Source organism: Condylura cristata, unplaced genomic scaffold, assembly GCF_000260355.1.
Source record: "Condylura cristata isolate star-nosed mole 26May11 unplaced genomic scaffold, ConCri1.0 scaffold00013, whole genome shotgun sequence".
In the NCBI taxonomy this organism is placed as follows: Eukaryota; Metazoa; Chordata; class Mammalia; order Eulipotyphla; family Talpidae; genus Condylura; species Condylura cristata.
This window is the reverse complement of record NW_004567114.1, coordinates 48213624-48241606: the sequence shown is the minus strand read 5'-3', so window position 1 is coordinate 48241606 and position 27983 is coordinate 48213624. Positions and strand designations below refer to the sequence as shown.

At 38.3% G+C, this 27983-nt stretch overlaps 1 protein-coding gene and 1 pseudogene across 1 annotated transcript in view; one reads left to right on the top strand and one right to left on the bottom strand.

The window, feature by feature from the left end:
* The window catches only part of SNX6 (sorting nexin 6), a 42313-nt gene extending 17145 nt beyond the window's left edge, over window positions 1–25168 (bottom strand). The window contains exons 1-9 of the mRNA XM_004681947.2: window positions 25117–25168; window positions 24912–24959; window positions 10445–10549; window positions 9725–9835; window positions 8410–8531; window positions 6397–6520; window positions 5398–5493; window positions 3633–3738; window positions 312–387 (exon numbers count right to left, since the gene is read on the bottom strand). Of these exons, the coding sequence (XP_004682004.1) occupies window positions 312–387; window positions 3633–3738; window positions 5398–5493; window positions 6397–6520; window positions 8410–8531; window positions 9725–9835; window positions 10445–10549; window positions 24912–24959; window positions 25117–25122 (794 nt within the window). The 5' untranslated portion in view covers window positions 25123–25168. The remainder of the gene's footprint in view (window positions 1–311; window positions 388–3632; window positions 3739–5397; window positions 5494–6396; window positions 6521–8409; window positions 8532–9724; window positions 9836–10444; window positions 10550–24911; window positions 24960–25116) is intronic.
* Window positions 22469–22876, top strand: LOC101626167 (annotated as a pseudogene).
* Window positions 25169–27983: the final 2815 nt, after the last annotated feature.

Here is a 27983-nt window from a genome sequence, read left to right as displayed (position 1 = left end):
AAAGTGGGAGAAAAAAATGACACTGGACTAAGTTTATAAAGACGCTCCTCATTATCAAAGTGTTTTGACAAAAACACTTCCAAAATGCATAATGGGTCATAAGTACTGGTATGTGTCCAGGCCGCCAATAATATTTTGTTTCATTTGTATTTTAAAAATTTTATTTATATTTTTAAATAGGGCATTTTTTAAAGATCTATCTATCTATAAGGAAATTTTATTAAGGAAAGGTAAAGAAAGAAAAGAGAAATGCCTGCATAAACCAGGCAGGCAGAGTTGCTATATTTAAAGTTTTAAGCTAGAATTCTTACTTGCATATATCTGTGGAATCCTGAGTTCCTAAAGCATATAATGAAGAACCAATTCTATTGTAATCATCTGCAGCACCTACAAAAAAAAATTTGATATATTTATTCATTGATTCAGAAATACTTATAGAAACCTTTCTGTCAAATAATGAATATATAACCATACCCCAAGTCTACAGTAAAGGGAATGACACAAACAACTATACTACCTACATCATGATGATGATTTTATCAAAAGTAGTTACAAGCTATTTTGGGAACAGGGGGAACAAATGACTCCACTCAGTTAATTCTAGGAAGGACTTACAAACATCTCAGAATGAATAGGAACTTGTGGGATGTGAATATTTACTAAGACGACATAAAAGAACACAGTGTTTTCAGAGTCTCATGGGACTGTGGCACTGCAGAGTACAGTGGTAAGAGGTCAGAGTTGAAAGATAGGAAAATAAATTGGAAGCATATTCAGGAAAAAGTTGTCTTTGCAGGGCCTCCCTGGTGATACAAGGGGTTAAGTCTCAGCACTATCAAGGTATCAGCAGCCACTACAGCATGAGTTCAATCCCCAGCCAGGGTGCTAACCCACATGGCACAATAGACTTCTCCTGTCTCGCCCACTGCCTCTCAGCAGTGTATTTCAGTAGATCCATTTATTGTTTCCCACTCTGCTTCTGGTGAATCCTCTCATTTCCTGCACCTCTGGTCTATACCTCAGTTGCATGAAGAAGTAAAATGAATCTTAAAAAAAAAAAAAAAGAAAACCTCAGAAGACTAGGAATTTAAAGTAACTTTCTCAACCTCATATAAGGCATCTAAGAAAAAAATCTACATTTAACAATGGGGCAGGGGAAAAGTCTAAGTAAGAACCAAAACTTTAAAAAAAAATTATTTATTTATGCATACAGAACTGGGGTACAGGCCAGAGGTATAGGGGCGGTAAGAGGACCCATCAGAGACAGAGTGGGGAGCAGAAAAGGCAGAATGACAAAATACACTGCTGAGGGGAGCAGTGGAGGAGATAGCAAGAGGTCTGCTGTGCCATGTGGGTCATCTCCTTGGCGGGGGATCAAACTTGCACTGAAGAGGCTGTAGCTAGCTTCTTACTGCTGCACTTTAATCTTTTGCATCACCAGGGAAGGCCCAGAAATATAACTTTTTATTAGCAATCAATCATCACACAGAAAATCCTAAGGAACATACAAAGTAGTTACCAGAATAAAGTGAGTTTATTTAGTAAGGTTGCAAGATTTAAGATCAACATTGAGACCCTCCATGGTGGCGCAACGGGTTGGGACACAGCACTGCCAGCTAGCCTAAACCACTTCAGTGCAAGTTCAGTCCCAGACCCTGGAGGTGATCCACATGGTGCAACAGACATCTTTAGTCTCACTGCTGTTCCCCTCAGCAGTGTACTTCATTGACCACCCTGTTCTGTTCCCCCCTCTGTCTCTGGTGAATCCTCTCACTGTCCTCACTGTCCCTGCACCTCTGGCCTATACCCCAATTCTGTATGCATAAATAAGTAAAATTAAAAAAAAAAAAACATTGAAAATATACTATTTCTCTGTATAGGCATAGAATTGAATGCTGAAAAGTAAAAATCACAAAATTTACTACTGTATCACTTATAATCAGAAATCACTATAATTAAAGATATATAAGACCTATCCAATGGAATCTATAAAACACACTGCTGAGAAAATTTTACAGATCTAACCAACTAGATACACTAGATACATATTTATCTATTAGAAGAATCAATACTGTTCAATTAATCTTTCCCAAATTTAACTACAGATTCTACACAATCCCCTAATTAAAACCCCAGTGGGAGGCTTCCCTGGTGGCACAAGGTGTTGGAGTGCAGAACTACGAGGCTATCTACAACCACTGCAGCATGAATTCGATCCCGGCCAGGGAGATGACCCACATGGCTCAGCAGACCTCTCCTGTCCTGCCCACTGCTCCCTTAGCAGTGTATTTCACCCAAACCACCTGTTCTGCTCCCCTCTCTGTCTTTGGTGAATCCTCTCATCCCCTGCATCTCTGGCCTGTACCCCAGTTCTTGTATGCATAAATAATCTTAAAACAAACAAAACCCAGTAGGCATTTTTGTAGAAAGTGACAAGCTAATGCTAAAATCTAATGAAAATGTAAAGAACCTAGGTGGTCCAAAACTTTGATCAAGAGAGAATACATTTGGAAGATTTAGACAAGAAAAGATTTCCAGCCTCATTAGTCATTTGGAAAATATAGCTAAAACCACACTGAGACGCCATTAGTGAGTGACCTACTATATTGGCTAAAATGAAAAATGGACAATTCATGTTGGCAAGAAAGTGGAAAAACTGGAACTAATGTATAGCTGGTAAGAATGACATGACTATTTTGGAAAAAAAACTAGGCAGATTTTTATAAAGTTAAATATATACCTACAACAGTAGTATACTTAAACCAATATTCCAGGTATTGCCAAGAGAAATGAAAGCATATGTCTACACAAAGGATTATGTATAGCTGGTGCATGTCACCTTTATTAGTAACAGTCAAAAGCTAGCCAACAACCCAAATGTTCACCATACAATTACTACCACTCAGTAACAAAAGGAATTAATGGACACATACAACAACACTGGTAGGCTTCAGAAAATTTTGAGTTTCAAAGCCAGGTAATAAAGAATATATATTATATGCTCCATTTATATAACATTCTAGAAATTGAAAACTAACCTACAGAGAAAGAAATACAGTGATAATGGTGGAAGGGAGGGATTACAAAGGGCCACAGGAAATTTGGTGGTGATAGGTCATTATCTTGACTATATTATTTCACACATTTTGTCTAAACTTATCAAATGGTTTATCTTGAAAATTATAGTTTATTATTATCAATTATACCTCATTTAGCTTGCAGTTTGAAGGATCTTTTACATTTATGATGATTCTGTAACATCATGCATTTGATCATATAGAAAATACTGGTTCAACGAATTATGCAGCTCTTCTAAATGCAGACATAATTCAGCAAGTAATTATCACAAAAACTACATTCACTAATATGGTCAGCAATCTCCTCACACATGTCTTTAACTATTGGGAAGCAAGCTCACTGAAGTTCCAGTGCCATGACAATGTCACACTATCCCCTCTGTATGAAAACAGTTTTGACATAATAGACTTGCTAAAAGGAATTGGGCCAAGTTTTCATAGACCACAGTTTGAGAATCCCTGCTCTATATTAAGACTTTTACAAACTATAAATAACATAACTTTGTAATTATTCCATTTTTCAAAATGTAAGCATTAGGCAGAGAAAAAGCTTACTTTTGTGGGATCTTGTCATCCTATCAGATTTAGCAGATGCATCCTTAACTCGGTTATGATATTCTAAAAGGAATGTTCGTTCATGCTCAAAGAAATCATCTACATCCTATGGGATCAAAAGAAAATATGAATTTCTTACATTTATTTGCTTTAGTCCAATTGTAAGTTACTTTATAACTATAATAAAAAAAAGATTATCAGTAAAACAGCATAGCTATCCTCTCATAATTAGTTGTTACACTGATTTCACCAAGATCAGACTTTCTAATGGGCATGTATTTCTACTTATTAAGTAAGAAGTCTCCCATGGTTTTGTAGCTGAAGGCTCAGAGCACTCCATATGGTTCATTTCACATGCTGAACTCTAAAACATGTTCTTACTAGAGGTTCTTGCCTCTTCAACAAATATATTATGTAAAGGAGACTGATCAATTTCTCTTGACCTATTATTACACAGTCTACAGGCCAAACCTGAAGGCTGTTGGGCCTTAGTCATTAGGGCTTTCTGACTGCTTTGGGAAATGTGGTGAAACTAGCTTTCTGGGAACAATTACCATATTAAACAATGCCTACAATCTTTTTCTGGAGCAAAGATAAATAAACAATAAAGTAAAAATCACTAACAATACTTTTTCCCCTTCTGAAACAACAACTGTTTTAGAAGTATCACCTGTTTTATAAGTTTCACCTAACACTTTTGAAACCTGTATCAATAAAATGCAAGAAGCACATCAGTACTAACAAAATACATTTGAAGTCTATTCAGTTTTCTTAAGTGTAAAAATGAGGGAAAAAAAACTTGCGGTTATAGGCACAACTGAGGAAATGTGCTGTCAACACTAAATGTTCAAAAACTGTATTTGAGAGCTATTACTTTACTAATTATTAATATTATTCTTAATAGTCCTACTGATTGTCATATATTATTATAAAAATAGTAAGGTAAATTGAGCCCCCAATATAAAGCAGTCACAGCACATGCACTGACAAGGAATCAGCTGACCTGTCTCCAAAAAAATCAACATAAAATCAAATAAATAGCACTTCACACATAAGTTTTGTTGCAGACACATCTCTAAAAACAGGTAGTGATGCAAAGCATTATTTCTTTCTTAGCTTTTGCTTGATAATGTTTGATTTTTTATAATGTTTAATTATATATATATATATTTTTTTAATGGTAAGAGTCTTCAGATAATTCAATTGCTATACCTTTCTTAGAGTATCATTAAGAACAACTTAGATGTTCTTTAGGGAAATACTTAACTTTGTACAAACAGAGGCAGCCCCTTACTGCCACACTGTGCAGCTCTCTGAGGAACTCATCTCGAGAGACCTTACACGCATATGTAGGATACTCCATCTTCCACACTGACCTCCCCCTAAGCCTTCCCTATGCACAGATGCTCATGGGTCACCAGTGCAACTGGTGCTAGAGGATAAGCTCAGTAAAGAAAGCCACACAAGACCTGAAGAAGGTTTGGGATTTCAGCAGGCCAATATGGGATGCTAGATAACTGGAGCATGGTCTGGTTTGGCGGCAAGGGGGATGGGTGCAAATCCCCTGTAGGCCTCTCACTCCTTAGCAAAGGGAGCTCTCTAAAGAGTGGAACCAAAGGCAAAAGGCCCAGTTTTCCAGGCCTAAGAATTCTACTGTACAAACATCTTTTACTCCAATATAAATTGCACATCTGACTCTCAATCTTCCTTTTTAAATTAAAGAAAGAAAATCTCACACCAATCTATTAATTATATAAAATCTTACCTTTACTCCTGAAACAATTACTCCATCTGCTGATTTAACCATATTTTTAAAGAAATCTTCAAGTTTTTCTTTTTTATTTTTTCCTCGTACACTCAACTGAAAGGTAAATTTAAGTTAGTTTTTCTTAAAAAACAAAACAAAAAAAAATGCAATTCAGTGCCTTCATTATTTAGTCTGTGATAGCAAAATGACAATCTCAAAATGATCCTATTTTTTAACATGGTAATTTCATAATACTTATCAGTAACTCAGAGGAATTTTATCTCACTTCAAAAGATTCAGATTCAGCAGATCTACAACAAGGTCTAGAAATGTCAAATTTTATAAGCATATGTGATAATTCCATTACCATACTATCAAAAATCACTATACAATATAAATGCAACTGAAGGTTAATTCTGGAATCCCTAAAATGTGACATTTATTAGAGACAATCTATCATCAAGTGACTACCTGCAAGTTATTCACTCTGAACTCAAATAAGTTATCATCTCTTGTCCATTTTGGGGGATCAGCAACTTACAGTATAAATAACACACAAAAAAGAGACTAAAAGGGGCTGCCCTTATGGCATAGGGGTTAAAGTCTGTCTTAGTGCTATCACTTTATCAACAGCTGCTAACATGAGTTTGATCCCTGGCCATGGAGCTAGCCCACATGGTGCTACCCACATGGTCCTGTCTCATCCACTATTCCCCTTAGCAGTGTATTTCGGTAGATAAATCTGTTCTACTCCCTACTCTATCTCTGGTGAATCCTCTCACTCCCTGCACCTCTGGCCTACACCCCAGTTCCTCAATGTGTAAGTAAATACATATCTTAAAATAAATAATAATAAATAAAAATATTAAGTAAAGACCTTTAAAAACATTCTATTGTATGTTCTTTATTTTTAAAAATTTATTTAAAAATAAAAATAACACTTTTCTAACTATGCTCTGCCTTTTCCAGTGATTTAAAAATAAACCTTGATTACTGCTTGGCCTATTCAATACTCACATCTTGATTATATTCCAAGAAGACATGGAAATTTAAATCTTTTCTCAAAATAGGATGTGCTGCCACACGACACAGGAACACTTCATGCATTGCAACAGTCTTCTTGAATATTGCCAAATATTCACTAGAAACAATACACAAAATTAAAAAACTGCATCAACTAGAAAATCATGTGCAAATTTTTTCCACGAATACTCTGAATTATTCCAAATGCAAAATTAGAGATACATGTAAACAAAGGTTTTAGTTGAACTGTTAATGAAATATAAAAATTCCAGCTCTGAAAAAGACTTCATGCTAGTTAATACAATTTATTACGTTTAAATGTTAATATTTTTAGGTTTAATGAACCCTTCTTCCTATAAAAATCGATGTATTAAAGGTAACATCTATAGGGGTATTTGTTTTCAGCTCCAGAGAAAGTGTATATACTACAAATTATTTGGCACAACCTTAAAAAGTCTATTTTTGGATAATACTGCTTTTAAACACCTTTGTACAAAACAAAACCCAAACCTCAATAAACATTATATTCAACATTAATAATTATTTTCATCTAATGACCCAACCACACAAGAAGCACACCATGAAGAGACCAATTTTTGCCATTATATTTAAGAATTATGTTTAAAATATTTTAATTTCATCAGTGAATTGCAGAGCTCATACAGTAATACATGTCAGTTTCGGGGCAGGAGGGAACACTCAAGGAAAGGCCCAATATTCTTGCTTCAACTACGTGCAAGGAGGATAAGTTTTACATACCAGCAAACCAGCAGGACCAATGTTGGGAGAAGTTTGATCTCTGTGAGGGTAGTCATTCAGTGAAGACAAAAAAGAAGGATGCAGAGGATGGAGGTAGCAGTAGAATAAACCCAAGGTTCTCTGTTATCCAACCCCTAACCAGACCACAAAAGAATCATGATCAGGGCCACTGGAAAATCACAGATTCTTCAATACTGATGTGCTCTGCTAATTTCCAGTTTTCTGTCTTAGAAACTGTAAAAGTATACATGTATCAGCTATCAGACTACTGCTGTACCAGCACTGACAGAATTCGTAAGAGATCTGTCATCTTTTATGTAGACAAAGATCTACTTGCTCATTTATCTTGTCAAGAGAGTTCAGCATTCTGAAGAGGAGTTTAGTAGCAGAGTGAATATATGCTTAAAAAATGAAGCTAAGTGGAAAATGAGAAAAAGAAATACATGAAGGGGAGAAATGACCAGAAAAAGAGTAATGGAGGTGATGATAATGCAAGGAAAATTCTTTCCTTGTATAACTTTCAAAATACATAGAATCAATATACAGCAAATCTCAAATTATTTCAAATGTTTAATGAAAGGGGAAAGATTCTGTATTTTCAGCAAATGCATTAAAATTCAAATACAATATAAGGATTTATTTCCAATATATATGAAACCATATTAAACGATCATTTAATGAAAAGCATTTAAAAGTTATTTTCTCTTTACTTTGCTCCTAGTCTTTTCCCTTCAGCCAGAGGCCAGAGGCAGAGAAAAAAGGAGGGGGAAAATAATATATACAACCTCTCCACACATATTTCTTTTAAAGTAATACAGAATATATGCCAAAAGTTGCTCATCACATATTCCTATGAGAAATAGAAGTTTTGGTATTACACACATCAACAAAAGAGAACTAGGTTGTAATGACTACGGCCTCATAAATAAAAAACAAATTAAATGTTACTTTAAAAAAATCATTTTTTCCTTTCTACTATTTTTTAATAAACCTTTGCATCCTCCATTTTTTATTTTAAGAATCTATATAAAACATTAAAGAATTTTACAGTGTATATAATTATTCTATAATTTTCCTGTGGGCTCTGATCATGATCGTTAATACTGCTTGTGTGGCTTAAACCTGTATCATCCAACAGTGTCACTATGGTGAAAATGATTATAAAGAGATGGGATATCAGAGAGCACAAAAAAAGGGCACTGTAACAAGCACAATTAATAAAAGCAAGAAAGCAACAAAAACACATACGCTTCCAGTTCCTGTTTCATCTTCGTGAATTCTTCCTTTGTCATGGACCCTTCTCCTTCTCCAAGCTTCTGTAGTTTTTCCCTTGAAGCATCAAAGTCAGGTCTTGGTGGTGCTGGTGGGATCTATAACAGAGCCAAAGCACTAATTAACAGACTTCGTTTCTTGCAGCAATTATAGTACTGCTACCATGAAATACTAAGAGCTAATAATATCTTGAATTAAGTAGGCTTCAGGAATATCCCAATTCAGGACAGAGAACTTGATTAGTCCTATAAGTTAAGATCCTTAAGGTACTTTATATCATGGAAAAGTTAAAGCAGAATACCATTTTCCAGTATTAAAACAGTAGTGCCCAAACTCTAACCTATAAATTCCTACACAGCAATCCAGTCTTTGTTAAGAGGAAATGATGGAAGTAAAGAGGGCAAGTAAGAGGAAGAAAAGGTAAGTAAGAGGAAAAGTTAAAATAAGAATCACTACAAGAAAATGGTTAGACAAGAAAAGAAATACAACATCAGGCATAGTTCAATACATATTAATGCTTACATAGCATCTACCATGTTCCAGATGTGATGTTTAGCAATAGAAATATAAAAATAAAATAGGACATGATCTTGGTCCTTGAGGGATATTTAGTTTATGGAAGGAGAGAGTAGTAACAAAGTGTGATCCCATTAGAGGGGGAGGAAGATGGAAATAGGATGGGAGGAAAATTAGGGTTGGTGAACACATTAAATATTGTCAGGGTGGAAGGTGGTGTGCCAGGCAGTGGCCTGAAAGCTCTGCACCACCTCCATACCTTGTCCTATGCATTTCTTACATAGGGCTATTTGCGTATTGTAGTCTTTATACAAACTGGTGATGGTAAAAAAAAACAAAACACCACCATCACCAAAATGCACTGCCAGTTTTCTACTGAACTCTTGAGTTATAGAAAGAAAAAGCAACAAATAAATGAGTCAGGATGATTTCAGAAATCTGAGTATGGCCAACAGTTGAGTCACAACATCTGCTGTGAACTGGATTCTTAGACTGGATAACCTCTTATGAAGTCTTCAACTCTAAATACCTGTCTACCTAGGAATTCAAAACCAGTGTGGTTTATAACGTGTTCTTTATTAATACTCAGGTCAAGGCATCCATTTTAATTCTAATGAACAGAAAAATTTAAATTTAAAGGAGGGTGCATTAATATATCCCCATAGTCCCAAACAAGACAACTCAGGACAAAAGGACAATTATGTTTTTAATTGGCAATTTAAAAAATCTAGAAAGCTCCCTGAACACAGGATTAAAACAGAACCTCAATACTTACAATGTAACCTGCATAGTCTTCATTTTCAACGAAGGAATCGTGCAGCCAGATAAACTCTTCATGTTGTCGAACAACAGAAAACTCATTTTGTTTAAAATTTGGCAAGGAACTCTGTAAAAATAGAGATTCTCTAGAATAAAAATCAAATTACACTAGAAAATTTTTAATAAATAGTTTATTATAAAATATATGAAAGATTTTCAATGTTTTAAAACTTTACTATGAAAACCCTGACACATCACAAAGTAATCCTGGGAACTGGGAGAAAATAAATTAACAGTCTTTTCTTATATTATACTCTACTGTTAATTAGATGTTATTCTTTTAATATAAATCAAATTCAACTACTGAAACAAAGGAAATAGATCTGCTGTATGAAAATGTGCCTAAAAACTGAAATCTGAAAATATATTTTGTAGGTAGTAAATGAATAATTGAAACACAACAAAATTGAAAATAACAATCATAAAAAGATATTAATAAAAGTCTAGAGGAAAATTTGCATTATGTCTAGGTTTTGTCATAAAATTTTAAATGTTAATCATAAAAAGTGTATTTTCTTTAAAAAGTGTATTTCCTAAATTTTTTTTGTTTCAACAACATATTATTAAACTATAATAGTCTCTACTTCAAAACCAAAGTTCTTATAAATGTATTATTACATGTGTAACATTAGCACAATAAATAACTAAAATAATACAAGTACAAAATCACACTTACCTTTGTGTGAACAGTGAATTTTACTTTATCTCTCTCACTAAGAGCATCAGAGATGTCCACCTGCAGAGCAGCATCACTTTGAAGATCTACATTAATTGCTTTAAGCTGGAAAAAGAAAATAATGCCTTAACAAAATTTTGTGTGCTTTTATATAAATTCAGTCTTCAGTGTCTTTCATTCAGACAAAACAAATCTAAACCTTAAATCTAAAAAAAATACTCAAGTTTATTTAACCTATGTATCTTGGGGCAAGTGCTTTGCTCTGTATGTTATCTCAACCAATTATCATTATACATCATTCATTTATACTTTGCTTTTTATGAGTTATTGTGCAAACCATGATCCAATGCAATCTCACACAAAAGGTTGAGTCACCTCAAGCTCAAGTGTTCTAAAATTAAGAAATACTGGTTAAATAATTTTAACCCTACTACTCATTTTAATTTAGAAATATACAATGAAACTAAAAAGTTAAATATATTACATATAGGGCCTTCCCTGGTGGAGCAGCGGGTTAAAGCACAGCACTAAGAAGCTAAAGCCACTTCTGCATGAGTTCAATTCCCGCCTGCCCCAGAGGTGACCACATGGCGCAGCAGATCTCTCCTGACCCGCCTGCTGCTCCCCTCAGCAGTGTACTTCGTCCATCTGCCTGTTCTGCTCCCCACTCTGTCTCTGGTGAATCCTCTCGCCGCCCCTGAGCCTCCGGCCTGTACCCCAGTTCTGTATTCTGTATGCACAAATAAATAAATCTTAATATATATATATATATATATATATATATATATATATATATATATATATATATATATATATATATATATATTACATATATGTAAAGTGCTAGGGAAAATGCTAACCTGTAGCAAATACTCAATAACTACTGAATGATTTAAGTATCATGATTTATTCTGTAAGTTTTGTTACATTCAAAAGGTTGGATATGCTCCCTATTTTGTCCTTCCATTTCGTCCTCTATGAGGACGCTTTTCTACTTATAATTCATCCATCTCCTCCCTTTTTAAAAAGATTATTTTTTACTTATATATACAAGAACTGGGGTATAGGCCAGAGGTGCAGGGGGTGAAAGGATTCACCAGAGATAGAGTGGGGAGCAAAACAGGCAGATCTACTTAAACACACTGAGGAGAGCAGCTGGCGAGACAGGACAGATTTGCTGTGCCATGTGGTTAGCTCCCTGGAGGGGATGGAACTGAAGCTTCAGGGGCTAGCGACAGCCTGATGGCCAGCCTGATAGCACTGAAATTTTTAATGCCTGCACCACCAGGAAGGCCCCATTTCCCCCCTTTAAACAAACAAACATAACACATTTGGGCAACTGGAGATTTTGAAAGGATCGAATCTATGAAAATTTAAAATAAAGTTTTAGCCAGCTGTAAAGATACGAAATATCTTTAAAGTAAAACTTGTCACCTTCAAATTCTCTAGTTATAAACACCAGCTTTTAATTAGGAAACTCACTTAGTTATTAGCATTACAAATTTCATTTATAATGTAAGTGGGAAAAAAGTGCTAGAAGCACAAATGTTATAAGAAGTATACTAAGGGTTCTCCCTGGTGGTGCAACAGGTTCAAGCGCAGTACTACAAAGCTATCTGCAGCCACTGCTGCACAAGTTTGATCTCTGGCCAGAGAGGTGACCAACACGGAGCGGCATACCTTTCCTAACCAGCCTGCTGCTCTCCTCTCACCCCCTACACCTCAGGCCTGTACCCCAGTTCTTATATGCATAAAAAAGTAGTTAAAAAAAGTATAACAAAATGTGAATACCTGTGGATTATCTTCTTTACATATTCCTTTATACTCCCTATTTCCCATAAAATGCATGTGTTACTTCTATAAAAACAAGAATAGCTTCCTTTAAATACAAATCCTGTGATTAGGATTAGAAGATGAGTTTTTGAATTTTTGTGAAGTTTCTCATCAAATAGGATTAACTTTATTAATAATGGAAAAAAGTAACATACTATTTCATTTTGTACTACTGGTTACAGAATGAGTAGACATGCTTTTTAAAAATTAAATACCATTGCATAAATTCCAACTTCAGATTCAAGAAAAAGAAATTAATCAGTTTAAACTATGTGCTATTATCTATGATAGCTTTTAATGGAAATTTTATTGTTAACTTGAATAAGCTTATATTACTTTCATCTAATTAAAAATTTTAAAGTTTATATCATAAACTTACATAAACTATGTAAAGTGTCTAAAAATGTTATTGTACTCAAGACTACATGTGCTCCACTGCCTGATAAAATTATAACATGTTTTCTTTTTCATTTCCAAATAACTCTATGCCTCAGCAATATTGTAAAAAGTAGAGTCTATTTTGTTCTTTGATTTTCTTGTTTCTACTTAGTCTTATCAAGACTGCTCATACTTCTCCAATCCCTTACTTTCAGTTTAAAACATGTTTCCTTTTTTATCTTTCCTTACATTCAAATTCCTAGAACCTATGGATATTACCCTACAGCAGAAAAAAAAATATTTTTGCGGGCCCTCCCTGGTGGCGCAGCGGGTTAAAGCACAGCACTGAGAAGCTTGAGCCACTTCTGCATGAGTTCGATTCCCGCCTGCCCTGGAGGTGACCACATGGCGTGGCAGACCTCTCCTGCCCGCTGCTCCCCTCAGCAGTGTACTTCCTCGATCTGCCTGTTCTGCTCCCCACTCTGTCTCTGGTGAAGCCTCTGGCTGCCCCTGCACCTCTGGCCTGTACCTCAGTTCTGTATGCATAAATAAATAAATCTTTAAAAAAAAAAATTTTTTTTTTTAAAAATTTTTTTTGCAGGTATCATTAAGGTCCTCAAACTGGGGAGATTCCTGGATGACCCCTGAATGCAAATTACATGTATCCTCAGAAGAGGAAGCAGAAGGAGATTAAAACAAAGGGAGATGGCAAAGACACTACAGAAGCAGAGATCGTTATAAAGTCACAAACCAAGCATTTTGGACAGTCACCAAAAGCTGGAAGAGACAAATTACCTGTCCTCTCTAGAGCCTCAGAGGGAGTGATACTGATTTTGGACTTATAGCCTATGGAATTATGAGAGAATAATAAATATTTGTTGTACTAAACCACAAAGTTTGTGATAATTTGTTCTAGCAGCCAAAGAAGATAATAAATTCATCATACTTTTTGAGAATCTTAGCCTTCTCTATTTTGGCTTTCATTGCCTACTTTAACATTTCCTAAACGTGATTTGCAAGATTTAACCTGCTTGCTTGTTAAAAATATAGAATTTCAAATGCACTGGACTATGGTGATGGCACATGGGTGATTTGGTGATGGGAAGCCCACGGGGATTACAACTGAAGATGAAAAAAATGCACAAAATGATGTAAAAATAAACTACTATATTATTTTAAAAATATATAGACTTTCTGCCAGATTTCATAATTATACACTTATTTGCATATTTTTGTTACTATTGCTCTATCAATTTGCAAATACAACTTTTAGAATTTCTAGTAGCTATTCTTCCTAAAGATAAGTGTGTTAAATTATTGCTCTGTTCCATTTCCTTATTATATACCACATATGTTGTATTTCCTTTTTTCCCCCCTAATAATACAATACTTGACATTTTTATTGTTATCTTCTATTGATAAAAAAAATTCCTATAATTTATATTTACCTCTTTGGGTCTTAGACAGGTAGATTGACTGAAATACACTGTTGAGCAGAGCAGTGGGAGGGGCAGGAGAGGTCTGTCAGGACATGTGAGTCACCTCCCTGGCCTGGGATGGAACTCATGCTGCAGTGACTGAAGATAGCCTCATAGTGCTGTGCTTTAACCCCTTGTACCAGGGAAGCCCATCTACTTCCTTTTTTTTTTTTTTTAAAGATTTTACTTACTTATGCACACAAGACCTGAGGTACAGGCCAGCGATGTTGGGGGAGGTTTTAAGAGGATTCACAGAGACAAGAGTGGGGAACAGAACAGGCAAACTGAAATAAACTGCTGAAGGGAGCAGCAGGTGGGACAAGAGATGCTGCAACATGTGGGTCACCTTCCATCCAGGGATTGAACTCATGCTGCAGTGGCTGCGGACAGCTACATAATGCCACCAGGCGAGGGCCCTACTTCCTTATTTTTTAGCACTTCTGTAAATTTTCTCCTGTATGCTTTATGAAAACATGTGGTTTACTCACACATTGCCTTTACAGCTTTTCTTTTTTGCCTTAACAGCTTTAATTCAATCTATCATTTGTTTTTTTCATTCCTTTAATAAGTGAGCTCTAGAATTGATCTCAGAAAAATGTGCATGAATCACAAATATGGTCATAGCGGGATGCGGACAGTGAAATTCTGAATTTTTAAATTTCTATTTCACAGTAAGTTAAAAATATCAGCTGAAGTGTTCATTCTGATATTGTACCTCTCTATAGTCAATCCTATATGCAATTTAAATCTCTTGTCGTTCTTTCCCATTTCCTAAGTCTATGGAAAACAGCAGAAGTAAAGGATTTTTTATTTGACACACTGATTTTTCTTAAGTTGTTTTTAAAAACTAAGATGAATGATGGGAAAGTTAGCCAATAAAATATTATCATCCCTAACATGACACAAAAATTTCACTGAAAGTTAATATGCTATTCTAAGTTTATCAATTCTAGATTCATGTTTTTCATTCTCACATATCTGAAGTAGGGATGCCTTTCAAATAATGACTAAGCTCAATAAGCAGTTTTTTTTAAATTATAATCAACTGCACCTTACATTTGACAAAATGTCACACTATCATTTTATAACTTCCCAGATATATTTTCTTTTCTTTTTTTTTTAAAAGATTTATTTATTTGTACATACAGAACTGGGGTACAGGCCAGAGGCTCAGGGGCGGTGAGAGGATTCACCAGAGACAGAGTGGGGAGCAGAACAGGCTGACTAAGAAAGTACACTGCTGAGGGGAGCAGCGGGCGGGTCAGGAGAGGTCTTCCATGCCATGTGGTCACCTCCAGGGCAGGCGGGAATGGAACTTATGTGGAAGTGGCTTTAGCTTCTCAGTGCTGTGCTTTAACCCACTGCACTACCAGGGAGGGCCATATTTTCTTTTTTATTTAAAGAAAATGTAACAATTTCATAGTACTCTTATGAAGGGAAAGACTCAAAGCAAACCATTTGTAAATGATGTTTAATTTCTTTTCTACAATTAGTGAGGTCAGTTTGAGGACATTACAATTACAATATATTCACTTATTTTAACCTGAGTTCAATAAACATGTTTTCTTTCATCAGCAACAAGTTAAACATTTATGTCATGATTGAGAGAACAACTAGGACAGAAAAAGTAGATTAAGCAAAACAAATACAGTATCATTAGAAAAATAAAGAGTCTAATTGCTGATTCACAGATTAATTCTCCACATATAATTACTTACTGAAGAAATTCACTACTAGTTTATCAGTTTTCTGTACCTGCTTTAGAACATTACTAAAAAAAAAAAATCAGTTATCTTTTGTAAGAAAAATACAGATGAATAGATGGGAGAAGGAAGGAAAATAATTTAATGTTCCAAGTCTCCTACTGGTCAGTTGTTCCTGCCTTTGCTACTCTTCAATTCCCACAGAGCCAACAGAATCATCCCCATTAAACTAGAAATCATTTCTCTGCTCAAAACCTAGTGGCTGCTTACTTAGAGGAAAGTTCTTACAGTGGCTCACCATACCCTAAAAATCTGCAGCTAGCATTATCTCTCTGACTAATGAGGTCCTGCCATATGGCCTCCTTGCTCCTTGAACACACAGCACACTACCACTTCAGATGTTTTCACACTTCTTTATCCCCAGTTATCTGTCTGCAAGGCTCACTACTTTATTTCCTTTAAATCTATACAGAAATGTCACTGTCTCAGAAAGGTCTTTCCTGATCACCCTGTCTAAAAACTTCAGTTCAACCACCCTTACCCTCAAATAACCACTATTCCTCTTATTTTTTATAACACTTATTCACTATATATATATATATATATATATATATTTTTTAAAGATTTATTTGTGCATACAGAACTGGGGTACAGGCCAGAGGCTCAGGGGCGGTGAGAGGCTTCACCAGAGACACAGCGGGGAATAGAACAGGCAGATCTACGAAGTACACTGCTGAGGGGAGCAGCGGGAGGGTCAGGCGGGGATCGAAATCATGAGGAAGTGGCCCAAGCTTCTTAGTGCAGTGCTTCAACCCGCTGCGCCACTATATATATATATATTTTTTAAAGATTTATTTATTTATTCATACAGAACTGGGGTACAGGCCAGAGATGCAGAGGGTGAGAGGATTCACCAGGAACAGAGTAGGGAGCAGAACTGGCAGATCCACACAGTACACTGCTGAGGGGAGCAGCGGGCGGGTCAGGAGAGGTCTGCCACGCCATGTGGTCACCTCCGGGGCAGGCGGGAATCGAACTCATGCGGAAGTGGCTTAAGCTTCTTTGTGCAGTGCTTTAACCCGCTGTGCCACCAGGGAGGGCCCGCCACTATATATTTTTTAATGATTAGTGACCCTCTCTAATTAATTCTATGAGGACATACACTTTTGTTTATTCATTATATTTCCACTGATGATCCTCAACAAAAGTTGGTTGAATGAAGAGAAGAAAAGAGTGGTGGTAATCATAAGTGGGCTAAGAAACTGTTCTCAGGTATTTATAGGAGAGTCAGTGAAAAAAATCCCATGAGACAGATAAATTCCATTAAGATCCTAAATTTGAGCTCTGCTATCCACCTGTGACTATGCAGGTATTTTCTCCTTTTCCTAATAAACCTATCTTTTTTAAAATGTAAAAAATAAAAAATCCTAAATTCAAATCAAATTTTACACCTTTTTCACTCAGAGAGTCCTATAACACATTATTTCCATGATTACTGTATGTCCTGTGGACCCAGTCAATCAGTGGTTGATTATACATTTTTTTGGAAACTGACAATGCAACCAAAATTTCTTTTCATGTACACACAAGCAACAAAACATTACTATGGTAGTAAATCACTTCAATACCTTTTCTTGATGGTCTTGCTCCTTCCCAATGCTGTTTGCCATACCTGGCTTACAAATTCCCACATTTATCATCAATTCAACCATCTTTTATTTATTTATTTATTATGCATACAAGGACTAGGGTCCACGGGTATAGGCCAGTGATGCAAGGCGTGAGAGGATTCACCAGAGGCAGAGTGGGGAGCAGAATAGGCAGATCTACTGAAACACACTGCTGAGGGGAGCAGCAGGCGTGTCAGGAGGTCTGTCACACCATGTGGGTCACCTCCCTGCCAGGAATGAACTCATGCTGCGGCAGCTGCAGATAGCTTCATAGTGCTGTGCTTTAACCCGCTCCACCGCCAGGGAGTGCCCTCTCTGTTTTCTTAGGAGGTCAGTGTGGCTAGAGAAAAGTCACAACTTTTTATAACAGTCCACTAGAAACTGTCTCCAAACAGCATTAGACTCTTAAAACCACTCAACAGTCCTGAGCAGATCTGCTCAGCAACCTTCTGGTCCTGACTTGTACCTCAAACCTCTATCACGTTTCCACTCCCCAGTCTCAACAAGTGACCACATGACAGAGAAATGTACACCAGCAGCTGTTTTTCCTTAAGAGCAATCAATAAATCTTTCTACAAATAAAACTTCAGCTTCACCATTTCTCCACATTCTCATCAGAGTGGTGTCTTGTGGAGAGCTAAGCTGTTCTTCTGAACATGTGATCTTTCTGTCCTCATATTCTGCTCTTCTAGTCAAGTTGGCCTTGGTCTCACAAAGCCTTCACAGATCAATTACCTAATTTCCTAATACAAAACTTTACAGTATTCCTGGCTTTTCTGCAGTATTTTGCCTTGGTGATCATTCTAATCATTTATTCTTTAAAAGTTTAAAACTTTTGGAGATTTAGCTTTCTCCTCCTATCCTTCTCAGGCCCATCAATTTGTTTTCTTCTCCTTGTTCTTTAAATATTGTTTTCCCCACTCAGCCTTAGCAATACAGCCACCTGACTAACAAGTCTAAACTTATTCTAAGTTCCTAATTAGAATTTCAAGTTACTAACTAAATTATTTACTTGGATGTATTCACTTATTCAACTGAATACCCTCAGTGTGCCAGTGACAGTCCTAATTTCTAGGAATAGAGCTGTGAAAGACTTAATACTCACTCTTACAAACCTTACAATCTCTTTTGGCAGGGATTAGAAGCCTCAAAAGTACTTCAAGTCTAATATATCTAACCAAACTTCTTATCTACCTTCCAACTTTCCTTGCCTCCCCTGCTAACTGTCCATTTTCTTCTTCTTTGCTCTATCCATGTGCCTATTCAATCTGTATACTCTAAAGACCTAAACAATTGTGCACTCCCCATCAGAGTAATCTACAATGCTATTTTCTTCTGGGCAGGCATATGTTTTTCCCAGCTTAAAATCCCTCAAGACTTCCCTTAGCCCAGAGTCGTTTATTATTATGTGACTTATACTCTACCTGTACTATCTATATCTACCTTTGCAACCTAGGCTTCCTGTAAAAACAAATGCTTCAGGTGAATTTATCAACATATGCTATCGAGCCCCTGTTAGCAAGCCTTCCTCTTCCCTAAGAGCCTACAAAATTCTCTCAACATGCAAAACTTATCTGATTTAGAGGACAGCATAATGGTTAGAGACTAGGACCAAGAGCGAGACTAGCCAGTTTGCATCCAACTTATACTGGCTATATGACCATGGACAGGTTATTAAATCTCTGTGAACCTATACTCCTTGTAAGTAGGAGTAACAGTAGCATATACCTTACAGGGATTTGAGAATTGATTTGGTATATGTAAAGTCCCTGGCATTCAGTAAGAGCAAGTTCAGTATATAGCTGTTGTTGACATTATTCCACGAACGGGGAGACCATTGGTTTCCCACAGTTAAACCATTCTCTCTTTGGTTGTCCCATGGCACTTTATTGTAAATACCCCAAATTGTAAGGGTCTCAAGCAAGGACCTCATTCTTCTGTCAACATTCATTTTATTCTCTACCAGTGCAATCTATGCTGTATTTTTATCTGAAATAACCATTAATAAATGCTGAGTAAGTTCAAATGAAAGCGCAAATATCTGGGCCAACTCTTGAAGTCAAATTTCTTTGGGAAAAAAGGAACTCTAAAAAACGCATAATGCAGTCATTAAAGTACAAAGATATTTGGGCAATGACAAGAAAACTATCTACAGAATATGCTGAGAGGGGGGCATATTCAGAAGAAGAGCCAGCCTGAAAGGTTATGAAAGGTGTTAAATGCTAGCCTTGGACCTCACTGTTAAAGTAACAGGGGCCAAGTAAACTTTTTGTCTAATGGAAATAATATGATTTAGCCATTAACGTAAGTAACCAGAAGTAAAGTGAAGGTTGTACTGTAGAGTAGAAAGACTAGATTTAGAGATCAGTAACTAGTACTGCCACAATCCAGGCAAGAGATAGCAAACGAAAGATGAGATAAATATTTCTGAAGTGAAATTAACTAACTCTGCGACTGTTCAGATATGGAGATGAAGAATATGATTCAGAAGTTTCTTGGCAACATGACTGTAAAATGATGACATTAATGAAGATAAGGAACACAAAAGACTAGAAATCCAAGAAAGGTGCAGTTACTCCACCTGAAGTAATTTTGAAAAGAAACATTATTTAAAATTCAAATCAAATGCTTAAGAGAATTATGGCATTATGCAGCTACCCACTGCTCTTTATTTAACAAGCACATCAGAACTACAGTTCAAAGGGTTCATTTGTTTACTAAATACTACTTTACTGCCCTTAATGTGAGGGAAAAATACTCTATTATGCAGAGATGTGGCTGAAAGATCAAAAAGTGGACCCCTCCCTGGTAATGCAACAAGTTAAAGCACAGCACTACAAAGCTAGTCACAATCTCATGAACTGGAGTTTGATCTCTGGCCAGGAGGGTAACCCATATGGTGTGGCAGACCTCCCCTACCTCCCCCCAGCTGCTCCTCTCAGCAGTGTACTTTGTCAATCTGCCTGTTGTGCTCCCCACTCTGTCTCTGGTGAATCCTCTCACTACCCCTGCACCTCTGGCCTGTACCCCAGCTATATATGCATAAATAAATCTTTTTTAAAAAGTGGCCAATAATTTTCAATACTAAGTATTTTTTTTAAGTGTATTACTTTTTATTGCAGTAACCTTGGTTTTTAATAGTGTATATAATTTAGGGATGTAGGTTACACCTCTTCAGATGAATGTTACCACACCACACCAACCACACCACACCACACCTACCACACCACACCACACCTACCACACCACACCTACCACCAAAGCACTCATAGTACTCCACTGTCCACTGGGCCCCTTCCTCCCTTTGCTCTCCTCCCTTTAACCTCCCCCTCTGCTATTTTTAATTCTAGAGTCAGATTTCTAGGGTTTGTTTTTGGGTTAGTTTCATCTGTTTTTTTTTTTGGTTGTTTCTTTCTAATCCAAATGAGTGAAATGACGTAGTATTTCTTTCCAATACTGTGTATTTAAGAATACTGTGTATTAAACACTACTTTTTAAGTTTTCTTACAAAACAGTATTTTCTTAACACTGCAAGATTCTCTTTTGTTCCAAATACAATGAAAATTAAAAGTTGCTAAAAATTTACTTTCAAATATTGACTTTTTGTTCACTTCATGCTTGAAATGCCTGTATTATTTTTGCATTTGCAATTCATATCAAATATGCCCTGCATGTTTTCTACCTTTTCTTAGAAGTTTAAACGAGAGAAGTGCACTGACTATGGTGATGGCACAGGGTGATTTGGTGATGGGAAGCCCATCACCAACTGAGATGGAAGAAGGCACAAAATGATGTAAAAATAAACTATTATATTATTTTAAAAAAGTTATAATGAGGCCCTCCCTGGTGGCTCAGCGGGTTAAAGCACTGCACTGAGAAGCTAAAGCCACTTCCGCATGAGTTCAAATCCCGCCTGCCCCGGAGGTGACCACATGGTGTGGCAGACCTCTCCTGACCCGCCCGCTGCTCCCCTCAGCAGTGTACTTCATCGATCTGCCTGTTCTGCTCCCCACTCTGTCTCTGGTGAAGCCTCTCACCGCCCCTGAGCCTCTGGCCTGTACCCCAGTTCTGTATGTACAAATAAATAAGTCTTTAAAAAAAAAAAAAGTTATAATGAAAGCCTAAAAAAAAATTTAAGCAAGATAATCTAAAATAAACTAAACTCTCTCAAAAAACTGAAAAAGAAAATCTAGACTAAAAAGATAAATTGAACTAGAAGTGCAACACCTAAAAAAGCAATCTATTTCTATCAGAACAAATATAAGGAAATTGAAACAATTTAAATGTTTTGTTCCTTAAATGATCAACAACAGGATAACTTTGTGCATTATAATCAAATATCAGTGCTTTTCTTGGGTACTTGTTTAAAAGTTATCTGTCCTTCCACCTCAAGAGATACTGACCTACTAGTGTGTAGACCCAGAAAATGTTGTCTTTCAAATGTCCCTGGTGCCTCTGATGTAAATGTTTCAAGGCCACTTTAAGAAATATGTGATCGTGGGCCCTCCCTGGTGGCATAATGGGTTAAAGCACAGCACTATGAAGTTATCTTCAGTCACTGCAGCACAAATTCAATCCCTGGTCAGGCAGGTGACCCACATGGCGCAGCAGCCCTCTCCTGTCCCAAGGGCAGCTTCCCTCAGCAGTCTATTTGAGGCAATCTGTCTGTTCTGGTGTTTGGTAATCCTCCCACCCCCACACTGGGCCTGTACCCCAGTTCTTTTAGGCATAGATATATCTTTAAAAAAAAGAAGTCGTCCTGATGTCAAAAAATTTTTCAAGTTCACCTCTCTCACTGCTTTTCTGATCTGAGCAGAGATAGTTTCTGAATTTAAGATTTCTCATATATAAAGAGGGATATTAGAAGCTTCACAAGGCTCTTTCCCTGCCGCCTAGTCACATGGAGATGGAGGCTACGGTGCATTCAATATTTGACACCACCGGTAACCCACCGCCATGGCCATGGCCGAGGAAGGCATTGCTGCTGGAGTTGTAATGGCCACTAATACCACTTTGCAAGAGGTGCTAAAGACAGCCCTCATTCGCCATGGCCTAGCACGTGGAATTCGTGAAGCTGCCAAAGCCTTAGACAAGCGCCAAACCCATCTTGTGTGCTTGCATCCAATTGTGATGAGCCCCTGTATGTTAAGTTGGTATAGGACCTCTGTGCTGAACACCAAATCAACTTGATTAAGGTTGATAACAACAAAAAATGGCCAATGAGTGGGCCTTTGTAAAATTGACAGAGAGGGGAAACCCTGTAAAGTGGTTGGCTATAGTTGTGTGGTAGTTAAGGACTTTGGCAAAGAATCTCAGGCCAAGGACATCAACGTCATCGTCATCGAGGAGTACTTCAAATGCAAGAAATGAGCAAAGATTTGGCTAATCAAAAAACGAAAAACAGGGCCCTCCCTGGTGGTGCGGTGGGTTGGAGCACAGCACAAAGAGGCTTAGGTCACTTCCGCATGAATTCGATCCCCGCCTGCCCAGAAGAGATCCACATGGCACGCAGACCTCTCCTGACCCGCCCGCTGTTCCCCTCAGCAGTGTACTTCGTCGATCTGCCTGTTGTATCCCACTCTGTCTCTGGTAAATTCCTCTCACCCTCCGCATCTCTGGCCTGTACCCCAGTTCTGTACAAATAAATAAATAATAAAAAAATTAAAAAAAAAATCTTCACAAAGATGGTAAGTGTTGGTGAAATAATTCTGATACAGTGTTCAACATAATATCCAGCTATAATTACTACCATGATTCACTTAGTTCCACAGGAGAAAAACAAGAACTGGACATGTGTGCATACTCCTCATGACATTCCGACTGCTCTCACAGTAATGATTTTTTCCATTTTCATAATAAAATTTTCATCTACAAGATTCTGCAAGACTTTCTGATCAGGTATACTCATTTTCTTCCTCTTCTTTTAATTTTGTACTATATGAAAGATTTTGATACACTAGTTAATGCTTCCAGTTCCAAACAAAATCTTACGAAGGCATAATGCCATGAGCACAAATATTCATCAGAAAATACTGTACTTTCCACATCAACATACTTAATCATTCCGATAACATCAGTTAAATTTTACACAGAGCAAACTGTGTTTTCTTTTCCTGGTAAGCAGAAAAAAAAAAAAAAGACACAAAGTTGTCATCTAAAGAAGATGATCCTATGCTGAATATTTAAAAGCCAGTTTCTTATGCTGTAATCAACCTGTCTCATTTCACACTGGTTTCCTCAATGTTAAAATCCAAAATACAACTTGTAAGTGGTCACAACTCCACTATCTTATATAAGTAGAATCAGGGACATTTACACAGTTTTAAAATTCATTAGAAATTAAAATTTTTAGATACAACCAGAAATACTATACTTTGCACCAACCTAAAGTACTAAATGATGTTTTCGAGTAAACTGAGAAATGAATTATAACACCATTTACAAAAGAAAAGTATGTAGCCCCCTCTGCATCTTTCTTACCATTGAAAGCTTTATACAGGTCATTAGTTACTACTATCTCATCTCTTATTAAAAAACAGTAATATCCTTTAAGCTATTACTGTAAAATATCCTGCCAAAAATCAACAAACAGATGTCTCTCACATATCCAAGATGAACTAGTAAAATCAAAACGGAAAACTAAAGCGCAGGTTGGTTAATGAGAAGGAACCATGGAGGTTTGCTGAGATGCAATAACCATATAGCAACATTTTTCAAGTGCTCACTTGAACAAGGCACTGTACAGATGACCCCCTTCAGCCAAGGCAAATGGGGAGAGTAGGAGCCCTTTCTGAAGGGGTTGCTATTGGCCTCAAAACACCACTAAGAGAACTCTCCAAGAGGACTGTTTTTAGACATTAAGTAAAGGTACTGAGGGCTACCAACGCTTTGCAAATCTGGTACGGTACTGGAGAAGCATTTAAGATTCGGCAACTGTAAAATTCTTTGTAAAAAGAATAGTACACGCCTGTACTGTATCTATTTTAGAGCGAGTCCGAGAAGTCCACAGGGAGAAAACTGCGGCGGGGTGAGGGGTTGGGGAGGGTCGCCAGAAAGATCCCGTGAAGAGGTTTTTATAGCTCCCAAAGTAGAGTAGTGGGGGGGGGGGTGTCCATCTCCTGTCTCATCTCCACTTCCCCTCCTGTACCCCGATTCCAGAGAGGGAGGAGGTCCACCTGAGATAGAGCTGGGGACGAGAAAGCGGCCGCGGGTCTCCGGGAAATCAGAACAGAGCGGCCCCGAGGGAGGAAGGGCTGCAGGAGGGCGGGGCGCGGAGCTATGAGGAAACCGAAAGGAAGACAGCGGGGAGGGGTGCCTCACGTTCGGGGACCCCTCTCAGTAACACTCCGGGGGGTTGAGGCGGAGGCAGGGTGGGTACCGCGAGCGAGAAGACGGCAGAACTTACTCCGCGGTCCTCCTCCGAGAGGAAGTCGGGGCCGTCGTCCAGGCCTTCCTGTGGGGTCGGCGACGACCCGCATGCCAGGGAAGAGGGTAGAGTAGCGGAGACAAGAAAGGAGTCATTAGTGTCAGGCCAGCGCGGCCCCCGCGCCCGCCCCGCGCCCGCCGCCCCCACCGCGCGCCCGGGTCTCAGCGCCGCTGAGAACACCCACCATCATGGCTGCTCGGAGGCGAGGGACGGCGCAGGCGCGCACTGCATCGCGGGCCGGAGGGAGTAGGTGGTAGCGGGAGTGGGCGGGGCCTCGGCTCGGCTCGGCCCCGCCCCGCCCCGTCGCGGCTCGGAGGGCCTGGGTCGGCAAGCGCGAGGATCGCGGGCTCGCAGACCAAGGTCGAGGCACCCAACTTAGAGAGGGCAGGAAGGCCCAGACCACATGGCCGAGGGCAGCTGGCAGCTGACCCGCTTTGACCGGGGAAAGGCTGCTGGCCTCCGGGGAGCTGTCCAGTTCCTTTTCCTTCCTTCGGGCTGCAGTGAAAAAAAACAAGACAGCGCCCTCCGGGAACCACAATAAATCACCTTGTCTTTATATTGTGCCACAGGATAATTAATCACAATTAATATTTTGCCGGTAAGAGTTGTTGAAGCCAGGGGCCTTCACAAAGTCAGCAGTCAGGGATTGTACTATAACGTTTACTGCTGGTAAGGTAATAACTACCTCGGGTTTGGACGCTAATGATTGAGCACTATAAAAACGAGCTGTTCTTTTCCTGTATATGAAAGAATTTCCTCAGACCTACTCTAACTGACCAGAGGGATAGCATCACACAGGCTCTTCAAACAAGACAAAAGCATTTTTTAACCCCTCCCCACTTCACCGATTACACACATACACATACACAAAGTAAGCTTTTGTTCAGATCTTCAGGCCAGAAACCTCACAATCCTATTCAAATTCTTCCTTTGGTTCCTCACGCCTCACACCATTTAGTAATCAAATCCTATTCCTTCTATAACTGATTATCTGTTTTACCTCTACTCTCCTCCATTCTAAACATTCTTCCAATTTTTCTCCTAAGTCACGAATATAATGATTTTGCTACTTCCCTGTTCAATAATCTTCAGGTCTCCATTGCATAAGGGTCCAACTCCTCAGCCTGTGATTTCAGGCCTTCCACATTTGACTTCCACCCTACTTTGCCAGGCCCTCCCTCCTACCTTATTGAAGTTCTCAAAGCAATATAATTCTAACTAATATTTGCATGAAACTTGTAGACTTGATTTTGAATGAAAGGAGAACTGAAGCATAGAGGTTAAATTCTGCCCCAGGACCCTCCCTCGTGGCACAAGAGGTTAAAGCACGGCATTATGAAGTGATCCCACTGCAGGACTAGTTGGATTCCCAGCCAGGGAGTTGACCCACGTGGTGTGACAGACCTCTCCTGACCTGCCCAGCTGCTCCCCTCAGCAATGTACTTCACTTGATCTGCCTGTTCTGCTCCCCACTCTGTCTCTGGTAAGTTCTCTCACCCCGCACCTCTGGCATTGTACCCCAGTTCTTGTATACATAAATAAATCTGTAAAAATGTAAATAAATAAAATATGTTCGGTCCTAACAAGGGTTATTCTCCAATATAGAAGTAGGAATAGTGTTCTGTTTTGCTTTGGTCTGTCTTTATTTCCCAGTGGGTTGTAGTAACAACTATAGTAGTATTTTGGTTTTTTTTTTAAAGATTTATTTATATATGCATACCAGATCTGGGGTATAAGCCAGAGGTGTGGAGGTGAGAGGATTCACTAGAGACAGCATGGGGAACAGAACAGATAGCCTGAAATACACTGCTGAAAGGAGCAGTAGGCCAGAAGGGAGAGGTCTGGTAGTGGCTATGGATAGCTTGATAGTACTGAGACTTAACCAATTGTGCTACCAGGGAGGCCCTATAGTAGTGTTTGTTTTTTTTTTTCTCTTAGAGATTTATTTATTTATGCATATAGAACTGGGGTACAGGCCAGAGGTGCAGGGGCGGTGAGAGGATTCACCAGAGACAGAGTGGGGAGCAGAAAAGGCCGAATGATGAAGTACACTGCTGAGGGGTGCAACAGGTGTGCCAGGAGAGGTCTGCCATGACATGTGGATCACCTCTGGGGCTGCGGATTGAACGCATGCTGAAGTGGCTTTAGCTTCTTTGTGCTGTGCTTTAACCTGCTGCACCACTGGAGAGGCCCTGGAGTAGTGTTTTTTCTGGAAGTCATGAGGCTTCTTATAGTGTTGTCAGTAAGAATTTCCCAGTAACTTGTTGCTGATAAAAAGTACCAGTATTTCCTAAAGATTTATTTTTGGATTGAAAGTCATAACTGTAAAGTTTCATTTCCTAGGTGGAGAAATGAGTAGAGCTACAGTCAATGAGATAGACTTATGTACAACTATGGGAGGGTTATGTGTGTGTCCTGGACAAAGGTTGGGAAGAACTGCATAGGGCCACTTCAAATGCCTCTGAAGATTAACCAAGGGTTTTAAATTTCAACATTCAAGTGAAGTACAGAAATCTTGTACAGATACTGAAATTCTCAAATGCCAAAACTTTAAATCACCATTTATGAACAACAACAACAAAAAAGACAAGGTTTAAAATATGAGTAGCCAGCTAAAATTAATCAATGGACTTACAGTAAGGACTACAGTTGAAATCAATAGCTGAAAATTCACATGAACAGAAAACCCAACTTGTAATAATAAGGGTGTTCATTAACAAACACCAGAGCCTTTCTTTCTGGGCAAAGGTCTCAAGTGTCATTTTGGATGATAAAAGGGACTTATCAGTAACTGATACTAACAAAAAGTTAGTAAAAGCTAAAGGGGGGCCCTCCCTGGTGGCGCAGCAGGTTACAACACAGCACTAAGAAGCTAAAGCCACCTCAGCATGAGTTCCAGCTGCGCCCTGGGAGCTGACCCACATGGCATGGCAGACCTCTCCTGACCAGCCAGCTGCTCCCCACAGCTGTGTATTTCCATCAGTCGGCCTGTTCTGTTCCCCACTCTGTCTCTGGTGAATCCTCTCACTGCCCCTGCACCCCAGCTCTGTA